The sequence below is a fragment of the Carassius gibelio genome, chromosome A14, assembly GCF_023724105.1.
Source record: "Carassius gibelio isolate Cgi1373 ecotype wild population from Czech Republic chromosome A14, carGib1.2-hapl.c, whole genome shotgun sequence".
NCBI classification, from domain to species: Eukaryota; Metazoa; Chordata; class Actinopteri; order Cypriniformes; family Cyprinidae; genus Carassius; species Carassius gibelio.
The window spans coordinates 1,316,937-1,331,653 of record NC_068384.1 but is presented as its reverse complement, the minus strand read 5'-3'; the positions used below and the strand labels follow the sequence as shown (position 1 = coordinate 1,331,653).

Sequence of the window (14,717 nt, the reverse complement as noted above, 5' to 3'; positions counted from 1 at the left end):
AATATGCTAATGAAGCATAAAAATGTCACTTGACCACAAAATAAGACTCCTGCTTCTTGCATGCTAATTCATTCTTAAAAATAAAGTTTACTTCATCTTGATGACATTAGAGCCAATCTCACACACACACGTATGTTTTTAGAAATCTATATGCTGGAGTTTTAGGGGTTAATCACATTATGCTCTTTTTTTAATTATTATTTAAGTTTATAATACAATAAAAATGCAGCTCATATGTGGATTTACATAAATACATGCCTTCAGTGATGAGAATGTATTTATTTTATTTAAAAACAAAAAATGTGAGTGTGTTACAACTCCCCTTAATTTGTATAAAAAAAGACTGAAATGAATAAAAAGCAGACAGTAGTTTAACTAAGTTGTTTATTATACAAAAAAAAAAAATATACAAAAGATTTTAATAATAGATTCTTTAATAAAACACAAGGTGTTACTATTGAGCCACTGAGGTACCTTTGTTTTTAAGTGTGTTGCTGCCAGCTACTAAAAGTGAAATAAAGATTGAAATTCCAACATGTTATCATAGGAATACCATTCAAAAGCCCATCTGGAACTGTTCTATTCTTCTGCCCAGGCAAATAAAACACCAAGATTGGATCAAATGCTTCATTAACACCTGTTTCTGTGACATCACGCTAGATCTCACATTCCTGCATGATTCTGTAAATGATGAAAAACAGATGAATAAGACGGACAGCATTTTAATTGAAAACAGCCTTCTGCTCTGAATCAATAACTCAAAGTTTTAATAGTAAAACATCAAATGACTGAATTGCAACCAAAAACTGAAGTCACACAGTTAACTTTAGTTGTTAGTTCGTAGAGAATCCGAGCTCTTTTTCTTAAAAGGTGAAATGTGAAAAGTCAATATTTACTCACCCTCATCTCATTGCCAAAAATGTTGATTTTATTTTGTCTGAGAAATAAAAAACAATTTATATTTTGAAGAGTTTTTCCAATTTTTGCACTCCAAAATACAGTTTCGACTTAAAATATTTTCTTATAACAATTACTCCCATATTTACAGTATATATATATATATATATATATATATATATATATATATATATACTTTTATGAGATCTTGTTATCATTTACAACACATTTAATTTTGTTTTATGTGTCTGCAGTAAGTGCCATGTACATCAAAGCAGCAATTAAAATACCTAGAGACTCCTGGACAAAGAAAGAACAACAACGACAAAAAAACAACAACACATGATGTAACAGAAGTCCAGTGACACCTCCTGACAGCCTCATCCACTTAATGTCTCTTTAAGTAATTCCACTGTCTCCATTTCTGTTACCATATGGCCTTGGTTTACTCCTTCATATGACAATGAATCCCCGGCATTTTTTTATTCTGCATTTCAGAGCTCTAGGGCTTGTATGTGAGAAGTAAAAAAAAAAAAAAAGGAATGAAGGAGTGACAAAGACTGACAAATACAGTACCATCAGGATTTGGTGCTGGATGGGTCTGATTTTAGTAGGTGCGGACAGCCAGGATAACAGATGGTCATGTGATGACAGCAGCAAGTAATTTACACTAATAAACATTTGTCCTGCTTCACAAAGGCAACAAATTATATTCAGAACCATAAGGTAGTCTTCTGATATAAAATGAGGCTTTATCTAAAGTCAAAGCAAAAGGCTTAATAACAAGATTAATGTTTCTGCCTTTGGTTCTTTAACCTATGCCAAACAGACATCATAAAAAGTCATCTCTCACTTAATGAGATTTTTTTTTCAGGCATGACATTGAATTAATGTGTTACATATATACATTTAAACATACATTTAATATGCATTGTGTATACATATCATTGATAGCCTATATGCAAAGAGTAGAGTAGATGAAATACCTCATAGGATGATTTGGAGCTCTTTTCATGTGCTCAAATGGTTCTTAGCATTAGATTTCTGTGAAATGTGGAGTGCAGCGCGTGAAGCAGGTCTTTGTGCTGTGCATCAATAGGGACCAGAAATTAGTCACTCTTTGAAGTACTTTGAAAACCTTGAACAAAAAGGGACAAAGTTAATGTAAGTCATTCATTATTAACCCCAACCCCCTCCCCTCCCCACATGGAAGCCTTATTGATTATCCATTTTGACAAACAAATCCTCCTTTATAGATTTTGTATGCAGAACCCAGTTTAAACCAGATCACTCTTCCATCTGCCTTTTACTTGAAACAAACCTCATTTAGTGCTTCAAGATAATGCATGATTGTTTAAGACAAAAGCTTAAAATAAAAAAAAACTAATATTGGTCACTATTCAATGTTAGTGTCATGATCCTGCCCTCGTGTCCTTGATTTTTCCTAGTCTTGAGGCAGGATCATGACAGACCCTTGTTTTGTGTACAAGCGCATGGCCTTGTCTTTGGGCCATGTGCTTGTGTTGTCTCGTTCCCTTGCCCCGCCCCCCTTGTTAACCTAGTCGTGTCTTGATTGTCCTATCTGTAACACCTGTCGTGTCTTGATTAGTACCCCTATTTAGATCTCCTAGTGTGCTCTGTCTTGCGTCGGTTCATTGTCATTGTGATTGTACCTGTGATTGTACCTCAACTGTGTTTCTCAGATGTGTTCCACACTTGTGATTGTTCCTCTGAAGTCCCTGTATAACCGTGAGTGTTAGTTGTAGTCAGTGTTCTCCTGTTTTGAGTCTTTGTTTATCTTGTCGAGTCAGTCTTATTTAGTATTGCTGTATTTGCCCTAGTCCTGTTTTCCCCCTCGTGGGTTTTGTTTTCCCCTTTTTGTATTAATAAACTCTTTGTTTTGTGATTCCCTGTCTGCACTTGAGTTCCTCCTCCTTGCCAAGATCCTGACAGAATGAACCGACCACAATGGAACTCAGCAGACAGGAGGCAATGCTGGATGCCCGTGCCAGCAACGTTGAGAGCTGGCGTGTCCGTGCCAGCAGCGTTGAGAGCTGGCGTGCCCGTGCCAGCAGCGTCGAGAGCTGGCGTGCCCGAGCCAGCAGCGTCGAGAGCTGGCGTGCCCGTGCCAGCAGCGTCGAGAGCTGGCGTGCCCGTGCCAGCAGCGTCGAGAGCTGGCGTGCCCGTGCCCGCAGCGTCGAGAGCTGGCGTGCCCGTGCCCGCAGCGTCGAGAGCTGGCGTGCCCGTGCCCGCAGCGTCGAGAGCTGGCGTGCCCGTGCCCGCAGCGTCGAGAGCTGGCGTGCCCGTGCCCGCAGCGTCGAGAGCTGGCGTGCCCGTGCCCGCAGCGTCGAGAGCTGGCGTGCCCGTGCCCGCAGCGTCGAGAGCTGGCGTGCCCGTGCCCGCAGCGTCGAGAGCTGGCGTGCCCGTGCCCGCAGCGTCGAGAGCTGGCGTGCCCGTGCCCGCAGCGTCGAGAGCTGGCGTGCCCGTGCCCGCAGCGTCGAGAGCTGGCGTGCCCGTGCCCGCAGCGTCGAGAGCTGGCGTGCCCGTGCCCGCAGCGTCGAGAGCTGGCGTGCCCGTGCCCGCAGCGTCGAGAGCTGGCGTGCCCGTGCCCGCAGCGTCGAGAGCTGGCGTGCCCGTGCCCGCAGCGTCGAGAGCTGGCGTGCCCGAGCCAGCAGCGGTGAGCGTGCCCGAGCCAGCAGCGGTGGGCGTGCCCGAGCCAGCAGCGGTGGGCGTGCCCGAGCCAGCAGCGGTGAGCGTGCCCGAGCCAGCAGCGGTGAGCGTGCCCGAGCCAGCAGCGGTGAGCGTGCCCGAGCCAGCAGCGGTGAGCGTGCCCGAGCCAGCAGCGGTGAGCGTGCCCGAGCCAGCAGCGGTGAGCGTGCCCGAGCCAGCAGCGAGGAGCGCTGGCGTGCCCGAGCCGGCAAAACAGAAAGCCGTATTCAAGTCTGCAGTCGTGAGAGCGGAGGAGAGAGCCGCGGCCGACTCTGCAGCAAAGACTCTTGTACTGTCTGTCTCATCTCGTAAGGAGATGCCTATTGTCCTAGCTGCTAAAGCATTTTCTGATTATTTGTCCCGTCTTGTCCAAATCCTAGAAGTCCCCGTCAGTCCTGTCTTGTCCCCTGACCCTGTCCCCAGAAGTCCCAAATGTCCAGCCGTTGTCTCCCCGTGTCCTGTTGATGTGGCCCCGTGTCCTGTTGATGTGGCCCCGTGTCCTGTTGATGTGGCCCCGTGTCCTGTTGATGTGGCCCCGTGTCCTGTTGATGTGGCCCCGTGTCCTGTTGATGTGGTCCCGTTGATGTGGCCCCGTGTCCCGTAGGTGTCGTCTCCCCGTGTCCCGTAGATGTCGTCGCCCCGTGTCCTGCTGATGTAGTCATGTGTCCTGTGGATGTGGCCCCGTGTCCTGTGGATGTGGCCCCGTGTCCCGTTAATGTTGCCCCGTGTCCCGTAGATGTTGTCCCCCCGTGTCCAGTAGATGTTGTCCCCCCGTGTCCAGTAGATGTTGTCCCCCCCGTGTCCAGTAGATGTTGGCCCCCCCGTGTCCAGTAGATGTTGCCCCCCCGTGTCCAGTAGATGTTGCCGCCCCGTGTCCAGTAGATGTTGCCCCGTGTCCAGTAGATGTTGTTGCCCCGCGTCCCTTGTCTGCTCCTGTTATGTCCCCCGTCAGTAGTCCCGAGACCCCTCACCATCCAGACCTGCCCGTACCCCCCGTCGTCAGCCTTCGTCCTACCCTCCTAAGATTCCTACCCCCCCCCACCCGCCCTGGTCTGTCCCCCATGAACTTTGTGGTCCCGCCCCCTCCCCTTCCCTGTTTGTTCTTTTTGTTATGTCACCCTAACCCTGCCATTGTGTTTTCATGTTTGCCTTTGTTATTATTAGTCATGTCTTGTTGGTTTGTGTCTGTGTCCCAGTCTGTCATGTCAGTCATGTCCCGTGTTTGATGTTCCCTTGAGGAGCGTCTGGAAGCCGCTCCTTAAGGGAGGGGTTCTGTCATGATCCTGCCCTCGTGTCCTTGATTTTTCCTAGTCTTGAGGCAGGATCATGACAGACCCTTGTTTTGTGTACAAGCGCATGGCCTTGTCTTTGGGCCATGTGCTTGTGTTGTCTCGTTCCCTTGCCCCGCCCCCCTTGTTAACCTAGTCGTGTCTTGATTGTCCTATCTGTAACACCTGTCGTGTCTTGATTAGTACCCCTATTTAGATCTCCTAGTGTGCTCTGTCTTGCGTCGGTTCATTGTCATTGTGATTGTACCTGTGATTGTACCTCAACTGTGTTTCTCAGATGTGTTCCACACTTGTGATTGTTCCTCTGAAGTCCCTGTATAACCGTGAGTGTTAGTTGTAGTCAGTGTTCTCCTGTTTTGAGTCTTTGTTTATCTTGTCGAGTCAGTCTTATTTAGTATTGCTGTATTTGCCCTAGTCCTGTTTTCCCCCTCGTGGGTTTTGTTTTCCCCTTTTTGTATTAATAAACTCTTTGTTTTGTGATTCCCTGTCTGCACTTGAGTTCCTCCCCTACCAAATACCTGACAGTTAGTAGTTTTGCACACACAAAGAAACTAGCACATCTAGTTTAAACATAAATCAAAACTAGCATCAAACTAACATCAAAACATTCACATAAATTTACTTGCAAAGTAAAACTGTGAGACATTTTCCTATATTTATCAAATTACTATAGAATAGTGCCCTTAAAGAACACAATTTCGGTTCATTGTGTTTCTTCATATTTTTCTGATGCTCTAAAGTGAACTTGAGCTTTTACAAAGTTTTTTTCTTCTTCATGTAATTTCTTCATTGCTGTGTAAATTAGCATACAGTGTCAATTAAAATACATAGATACATGTTTGCACTGTCAGTCACAGCTGGTCGACTGTAGTGTTAAAATCACACAGCAGTCTGTTCTGGAGGGAGAAAATGAGACACTGGATTACTCTAATGGCAAAATCATTAAGCACAAGAGACCCTCGGCTTTTACTTGTGAAAATGGCTCCTGTGAGTGACTCCATAATCTCAACTCTGAGTGCTTTTGTGGTGTCTCATTTCAGCTCCCCTGTGGCCATTTGTGTATGCGGCTAGGTGTTTCACTGCATATGCAGCAGCGTTAGTCTTCATGTGTTTGTGTCCACGTGCGTCATGCAGCTCGTCTGTGGTGATGGCTAATGTTTATGCTGTACTGTATTGATGTCTCCCACTCCTCGTGTTCAGAGTACCATTATGGCACTATTACAGCGTGAAAGTTCTTTGTTCTGCTCGGCCATGATGACAGCTGTGGCATGTTGCTGTCAGATTTAGAGATTTATATAATATGCTGTAGGCTAATAGCAAAAAATGGCAGATGTATCAAATGTGGGAAAGGAACACGGCATGTAACCATGGGCTGTTTGTTTGACTAGTATTTTTCAGATATTTTTCTTGGACTCTGAGGCTGAATAAAACCATGCTCTGATGCTGTGCTGTTTTAACCCCCAGGGCAGGAGAATGACTTTCTTGGGGTGGCCTGTGGAGGTCTCTCACAGACCAGTGTTGTTAGACTATGTGGTGCCTTGGTCAATGCCCTGCTCTTTTGCTGGAGATACAGAGGCCTGAGCTTCACTGTTTTGCCTCTTTACTAAAAACCTTTAGAAAAAGGATGGTGCACTTTTCCACTCACAGCACGATTCCAATATCTAGGAAGCTTCTAAGGAGCTGAGATACTGCAGAGAAAGAGATTTGGCCTGTGACATGGGCATGTGGAATCCAGAGAAAGACATTATGTTCCAAATCATATATTGACAGAGAAGCCATATGTGTGCCTGACAGACGTTTGAAGACTTTTTAAGGGGCGCTGACTGATGCAACGCTTTTATTTGTGGTGGAGAGCCGAGCATGATTTAATAACTCAGATGTGCTGCCTATAGCTCAGCCAAAGCTCAAGTGTAATTGAGGTAAATGATTGGATCCGTTTGGAGAGCACTCGTGAATAACAACCAGCGGCTCTTGTTCAGTATTCTAAATCACATTTAATAACCAGTCCGTTCTCAAGCTGGTTAAAGTCTTGTGTCCTTATAAAACCTTCTCACGGTGGAATAGACTTTGATTTAATGGTGAGAGGGTCAGAGAATGAGTTGTACAGACTGGCTGCCTCTTTTTTTTTAGGCTGCTGATGTTAGGTGAGGTTGTGTTGTCTGTTGTTTTCACCTCACACATAGGCTAGTTTAACGTCAAAGGCGCAATGTTTTTCCAATAGGTGAACCTCTGGAAATCACATCCTCTGAGCCTCTGTCACCTTTAATGTTACTGCTAATGTTTTCACATGGTTGTTTTTTTCTTCTACTTGCTGTACAGGTAGATCAGTATAACATGTTTGTTTTTCTGTTTCAGTTCATTCGTGTAATACCCATGTGTTTTTATGTCTTTTTTTTTCATGTAATAAAAATATAAAATCTATAAATTAATAATATAAAATACATACAATTATAAATACATAAAATAACTGAGAGTTTAGCTGTCCTTTTTCTCAGAATCTCGTAAAAAGCCCAGTAATCTCACAATACTCTTATCCAAAAAAAAATTATAAATAATATTTCTTTATTTTCATGACTATGAAAATTGTAGATTCACACTGAAGGCATCAAAACTATGAATTAACACATGTGGAATTATATATGGAATTATATACATAACAAAAAAGTGTGAAACAACTGAAAATATGTCATATTCTAGGTTCTTCAAAGTAGCCACCTTTTGCTTTGATTACTGATTTGCACACTCTTGGCTTTCTCTCGATGAGCTTCAAGAGGTAGTCACCTGAAATGGTCTTCCAACAGTCTTGAAGGAGTTCCCCGAGAGATGCTTAGCACTTGTTGGCCCTTTTGCCTTCTGTCTGCGGTCCAGCTCACCCCTAAACCATCTCAATTGGGTTCAGGTCCGGTGACTGTGGAGGCCAGGTCATCTGGCGCAGCACCCCATCACTCTCCTTCCTTGATGCCTTCAGTGTGACTCTACAATTTTCATAGTCATGAAAATAAAGAAAACTCTTTGAATGAGAAGGTGTGTCCAAACTTTTGGTCTGTAATATATATATATATATATATATATATATATATATATATATATATATATATATATATATATATATATATATATATATATATATATAGTATTATAAAATTAATTTATTGTTTTATTTTTAGAAGATATTTATCACTGTAACATGGCATATGCACTTCAGTTACACAAGCTAGGATTATAAAATAACCGACATTATTATTAATTTAGGGCATTATTGAGACTGTAAGGCCAGAATTTCGTTTTTATCCTTTCAAATTCATTATACATATTAATCTATCCATTTCTTAATGTATCTTTTAACCATCACTAATGGGGTTCATGGTAAAAACCTTCCCATATTTTCCTCTCTAGTGGGTCCATTTATGTCTGATTTTGCTTTGATTAAAATGAATCCATTCTCTCTTTCCTCTCTTTGCTCTTTCCTAAATGGCACAGCAGGCATATGTACCAATCAATCAAGGGAACATTTACCACTATAACGTCATGAATCGTTGGCCTTTTAATGTTTCAGTCATAGCCTCACTGTACCTATATATAGCCTACAGAGGTTCTCTGTGGCCAAACACCTAGACATTTATATGCCACCTAATTTACTGTATCCAGGCTGCACTTTTGTTCACAGGCATATGAGGTGAATGAGAATAAATTCTAATGGAATCTGATATAGTACTAAAACTCTGCTCAGAATAGAAACATTTTACAATATCACAGTTTATTCCAATCACATGCTGCAGGGGCTCGTTCCCATACTGAAATAGACATGGCTGAGTTGCAGCTACGCATGCAAAGGGTGAAGTTATTCTTAAGGGGATGTATTCCACGGAGCACAGAATGACACAAATCATACTCGTGGGTAATTCACTGATTGATTTACTCTTCAATGGTGATGACCTAGAATCGAGGGAAGGCGGCTGATGGGCACTGAATCGAATACTTAAAAGTTGTACTGTAAAGTATGTGCTGGCTGACTAATGCTATTTATGTATCAGAAATGAATTATAAATGTATGCAGCTATGCTAAGTAAACACTTTAGGATCACTTGGACCCTCTGCTAACTCTAAAGCTGTTTTCCAAGGCTTTGATTTATCCTTTTATTTTGCTTTTTTTTTTTTTTTTTCAGGAACATGCGAGGAATTAATTTGCGGGCATTGCGCCTTACATCCAAAAAAAAAAAAAAAAAAAACAGATCTGTCGCATCCAGGCATACATTAAATACATAATTTATTACAGAATACAAATGGCATGACACTTGTATTTCATAAATACAACTATAGACAAATATTGTTGAACGTACTTCACTGTAGTTCAACAAAACAGTGATAAAACGTAAAACTTTTGAGCTTGAAAGTAGCTCAAAGAAATGTAAGTAAACATCATACTGGAACAATATTATATACAGTACACATGCCATGAAGTAAGAGTTTCTAAAAAGGTTGTTGAGTGGGAAGCTTTCACTGAACTTTTTTATTTGCATTACGAATTTGAAATCTACTCGCAATATTCAGGCCATTTTTAGTCACATCTTCATGCATCAGTAAGAGGCTGCGCACACTGTGTCTGTACTTACAAATGTGACAATTAATCTCCTTCCAGGCAATTTCCAAAATGTCTGTTTCAAACTGTGAAGCAGAACATTTTAAAACCAAAAGGTGCCTATGAAATGTCTTGTCTTGTACAGACACAGATGATGGAATGCAATGAAGTGATTAGACTCTACAAATTTGTTAAACTTACTATTGAAAAAAATACTTAGTGCACATTAAATGCTGAATGTGGCATCAATATGATGTCTATAGCGTAATTAACTTTAGAGCATTGCTTAATCACTAACATGATGCAGTGCAATTCATGACAATTTACATGCAAATAATCTGTGACCTATGTCTAACTGAAAGACATTTGTGAATGTAAACACTTTACTCAACAGGTTAGGTGTGTCCACAGAGAAGGCAATATTATAATAAAGTCATAACACAACTGTTAAACACATTACCACAGTCGAAGCAAAGATTGCACAAATATTTCATTTAGCACAAGGTGGTACAGGTCAGAGTTTTACACGAGAGCTTACTGTGATCTACATGTTGAGAAAATCCTTCCCAGAAGGGTGCAGAGTTAAAAAAAATCTGTCTAAGTGGTCACATTCACTTTCACTTACTGAAAAAGGACATGCATGCTGTTGCTTGGTAGTCCATGTGTTTACAGTGACCGAGCATTTTTTCAATATATATATATTTACATACATTGACATTGTTTGACTTATTTTTCCCATGTAAAATATTGAACAGATTTACAGTGCGCTCTTTTAGGAAGCTGGTTTTAAACTGCACTTTGATGTAATGCTTCATTGAAACAGAAATGCATTATCACTACATTTTATCCATTAAAGGAAAAATACAGAAATGTTTGAAATCCTCAAAGTGTTTTGCTTTGCACATTAAATTGACCAAGACAACAAAAAGCCACAACTGATATGAAGAGAGTTCCTAAAGAGCAAAGTTCACAGTTTTCGACAGCATAAACAGGCTGCACAGTAACAGAGAGACACTTGCCCTAAATTAATAGTTCACAGACACTGACAAGCATTGAAACGGTTTACCACTTACGCAGTTTATGATATGCATGGAACATTAGATTAAACGCCTGGGTCAGAAATGTGAGTAAGTGAGGAAACAGGGACACAGCTGCGTGATTTACACTGCATGCATTAGCTGAACTCGACAGGAAACTCGATGCCTCCTAACTTACTTATCTTTCTAGATAATGTTTATTTATTTATTTTTAATCTTTTGAGGGGGAGGCACATAATGACTTTGATAAACACTGAAACTCAGAGATTTACACTGAGGATTGTTGAACTTGCTAATTTTTACTGGAAAACGTTAAGAATAGGCCTAGGGTGAATAACCAGGGAAGTTCTGTTATCGTACATGTTTTAAGCAAGAGATACAGATTTTTGTTTATGCTGTGAAAATGCGACGTTGTGCATTAGCATAAAATGGTTTATATTTGTTGACTTCCATCTAAGATTACTCGGCTTGAATCACATGACTAAAAGACTGAAATTTATAATTAAGTAATTTCCTTAAACAAGCTGGTATGCACATAAGGTTTCTCTTCCTCTTTCATTGTGGTAAGAGGCGTTGTTTCTGTGATGACTAACCAATTGAGTCAGTTTTAACCCAGACATTTTTAGATGTACTCTAAAACAGGGGTGTGGCAGGTGTAAGAATTTTTATGTGGTGTAATTATTTTATGAATAATTAATTAATGAACCTTATACATTATGTGAAGTAATGCTTGTGTTTTTTGTTCAGATGTGAGCCTGAATAACTGAATGATGTAATATTAAAGCATCCGATTTTAGCTAAGTTACAGTCATAATGTTTCAGAAGCCAATACCTGTTACTCTGTTAATCTAATGAAAGCAGATCATTCTTTAAAACTGCAATTCAGTTTCTAAGTTTAAGAAAAATTACAGAAATATGACACAGGAGGAATGTCCCTTTAGTGAACAACCACTTCAAAGTGTCTTTTTGCTATCAAAGAAGTACAATCTCTCCAAGCATTTCTGCTCATTTGATTCTGAATTGATAAGCATTTTTAGCTTCTAGTTAGCCGTTGTTTTCTTTAGCTGAAACTACTTTTTTAAAGGCACAAACAGTTTATTGAGCAGGGTCATTGTGAAATGAACCGACAGAGCAAGTGAATTTAGAAGAGAAAGCAATGAGGTAGATGAGGAAAACAAATATTTAAAAATGTCCCTTTATCAAACACACACCCAACGCTGGCCACTTACCAGATGAGGCATAACCTGTCCTTATGTGAAACCTTTAGAGTCAGGACTCGCAAGGTGATTTACAACACATTATGTTTTTACTGCAGTTCCCATCAGAGTCTGTTTTATCTGCTGACATGCATCCCTCTTTCTCAGAGTTGCCCTCAGCTGGGTCACTGTCTTCTGAGCTGCCTTTGCTTCGCCCTCGGTGCTCACTTTTCCAGCTGTGCCCACTATATGCATATCCATTGACTGGCCTATCGTTAGGGTAGCGTGACCTGTTGAGGTGCAGGAGCTCCTTGAAAGCGTACCTGAACTCTGGACTTCTACAGTAGATCAGTGGGTTAAAGGCTGAGTTAGCGTAACCGATCCAGTTTAAGATTTTGAATGCAATATTGTTCAATTCTTTCCCATATATGGCCGTGACCACATGTAGTACAAAGAACGGGAGCCAGCACAGCGTGAATATACCCATAATGATGCCCAAAGTCTTCAAAGCTTTATGTTCCTTCAAGCAGAACTTAGGCTTCTTGCCAGTCCTTGCTTCACAGTGGATGTTTGCTTCCTCTTGCTTTTTGCCATTGTTCTGAGCATGAAATCGTCCCTCACTTTTGTGTATCTTCTTCAGCTGCTTCCTTGCCTCCTGGAAGACGCGGCTATAGACGAAGATCATAATGACCAGGGGGATGTAGAAAGAGATTATTGATGAGATGATGGCATAAGCGGGACTGGTGTTGAAGTCACAGCAGGTAACATTCTTCAGGCAGCTCTTTGCAACAGTAGTATCGGAAATCCACCAACCCATATAGATGGGTAGGAAGGAAATGAGCCCGGCGATGACCCACACCAGCAGCACAACAATGCGAGCTCTGCCCTTGGTCAGTAAGGACTGGTAGTGGAAGGGAGATGTTATGGCTAGGTAGCGATCCAGAGCGATGACACAGAGCGTCTCTATACTTGCTGTGACACACAGAACATCGGTGGCCGTCCAGAAATTACACCAGAATTTGCCAAAGTGCCAAGTGTCAAGGATGATGAAAACGGCGCCGAAAGGCACCACCACCAATCCCATGACCAGGTCTGCACACGCAAGTGACGTAATGAAGCAGTTTGTGACAGTCTGGAGTCGCTGGAAGCGGCCAATGGCTGTAATCACCAATATATTGCCGAAGACGATGACCAGAACGAGAATGGACATGAGTGTGCCCAGAATCACCATCTGTGGTTCACCAGTATTGGAGGAGTTGGAAGTTAAATTATTGCACTCGTCAGATGCAGGTATAGGGGAAGGTGTGGTTTCCATGACCTGACAGAGATTGAGAAGGAAAAGCAGAAATATGCTGAATTAGTTAAGAAAAAACCCACACAAAGGCTTGTGTACTGAAAATTTAAAAATGTAAACAGTAAGTAAACAAGTTGTAAAAACTCAAAGCTAATATAATGCTTTTTCTTTTTCTTTTACAAACCTCCAAAAAAGGCTTCCAACTCCACTTCTCCTTCCATACAAAGACACAATATGCTTTTAAGTTCTGTAGGTTTGTTATAAATGAGTAGATCCTGCCCACATTATGGCTTTCTCTTGCGTGCTTATCTCTCTTTCATTTTGCTCTTTCTTCCTCTGTCACCACAGCAGTTTTGAACCTCTCTCAGACACAGTCACTCTGCCAAGTGGTGTTACGTTAAGTGTGGCTCCCAGGCTATTTCAGAGCGCTTATAACATTCTGTGGTGACATCATAGCTGACTTCCAGCCAATGAGCTGAGAGTGAGTTGAAGGCTGCACTGCTGCTACAAAATTAAGTAACAACATTCTGACAGCTACGGTGAGACTATTTGAATTGTATTTCAAACAGTTAATGCAGACTAGTTTTAAATATTTTTTTTTTCTGTTCTGATACATTGTTTCTGGCTTTCATGTATGTTTATGTTATTTTCAAAAAACAGTTTTAGCTTTTTTTGCCATTATTTTCTTCATTATGTTCTTCAAAAATGTGACTTGGACTTAAACTTAACAGCAGTATGACATTTTTTAAAAATGGGTATTATATATATTTGTGACATTTAATGACCTAGAGTGGCTACATAGCCAAATACAAAGTTCAAGAGCAAGTTTATTTATAAAGCACCTAAAAGGCAATTTATACTGTCTATTTGTTTGCTGATATTATTATAAATATCAGCAAATAAATAAAAACGGTAAAACTTTAGAATAGGTAACACCTATTAGTTGCTTATTGACATGCATAATACTAGATTATTAGTCATGTATTAGTGCTAATTAAGAACTTATTAATGACTTATTCTACTTGACCTTATTCTATATCCCTAATCTTACCCAATACCTAAACCTAAAAACTATCTTATTAACTATTCATAAGCAACAAATTAAGATTTTATTTAGAGAAATGTCGTAGTTAATAGTTAACAAGTGTTACCTATTCTAAAGTGTTTTATATATATATATATATATATATATATATATATATATATATGTATATATATATATACACAGTACAGACCAAAAGTTTGGATTAACACATGTGGAATTATATACATAACAAAAAAGTGTTAAACAAATGAAAATATGTCATATTGTAGGTTCTTCAAAGTAGCCACCTTTTGCTTTGATTACTGCTTTGCACACTCTTGGCATTCTCTTGATGAGCTTCAAGAGGTAGTCATCTGAAATGTTCTTCCAACAGTCTTGAAGGAGTTCCCCGAGAGATGCTTAGCACTTGTTGGTCCTTTTGCCTTCTGTCTGCGGTCCAGCTCACCCCTAAACCATCTGGATTGGGTTCAGGTCCGGTGACTGTGGAGGCCAGGTCATCTGGCGCAGTCATGAAAATAAAGAAAACTATTTGAATGAAAAGGTGTGTCCAAACTTTTGGTTTGTACTGTATATATATATATATATATATATATATATATATATATATATATATAAATCTTGCAATATACTTCAGCATATAGCCATACTGTTTGTGACCATGGTACCAGTTT

At 40.7% G+C, this 14,717-nt stretch overlaps 1 protein-coding gene across 2 annotated transcripts; it reads right to left on the bottom strand.

Moving 5' to 3' along the window:
* Nucleotides 1-1,840: 1,840 nt before the first annotated feature.
* LOC128027182 (beta-2 adrenergic receptor) lies at nucleotides 1,841-13,390 on the bottom strand. 2 transcript variants are annotated; one of them, XM_052614511.1, is made up of 3 exons: nucleotides 13,186-13,390; nucleotides 11,741-13,025; nucleotides 1,841-2,035 (listed from the first exon to the last, which is right to left on the bottom strand). In XM_052614511.1, exon 2 carries the CDS (start codon nucleotides 13,020-13,022, stop codon nucleotides 11,781-11,783), a length of 1,242 nt encoding a protein of 413 aa, XP_052470471.1. In that variant the 5' UTR covers nucleotides 13,023-13,025; nucleotides 13,186-13,390; the 3' UTR covers nucleotides 1,841-2,035; nucleotides 11,741-11,780. The 2 variants fall into 2 exon arrangements, with proteins under 2 accessions (XP_052470471.1, XP_052470470.1); XM_052614510.1 differs by lacking the exon at nucleotides 1,841-2,035 and having other exon boundaries at nucleotides 9,146-13,025.
* Nucleotides 13,391-14,717: the final 1,327 nt, after the last annotated feature.

Excerpts from the sequence above, each read along its gene's own strand:
- LOC128027182 (XM_052614511.1), bottom strand. The coding sequence starts at position 13,022 with ATGGAAACCACACCTTCCCCTATACCTGCATCTGACGAGTGCAATAAT.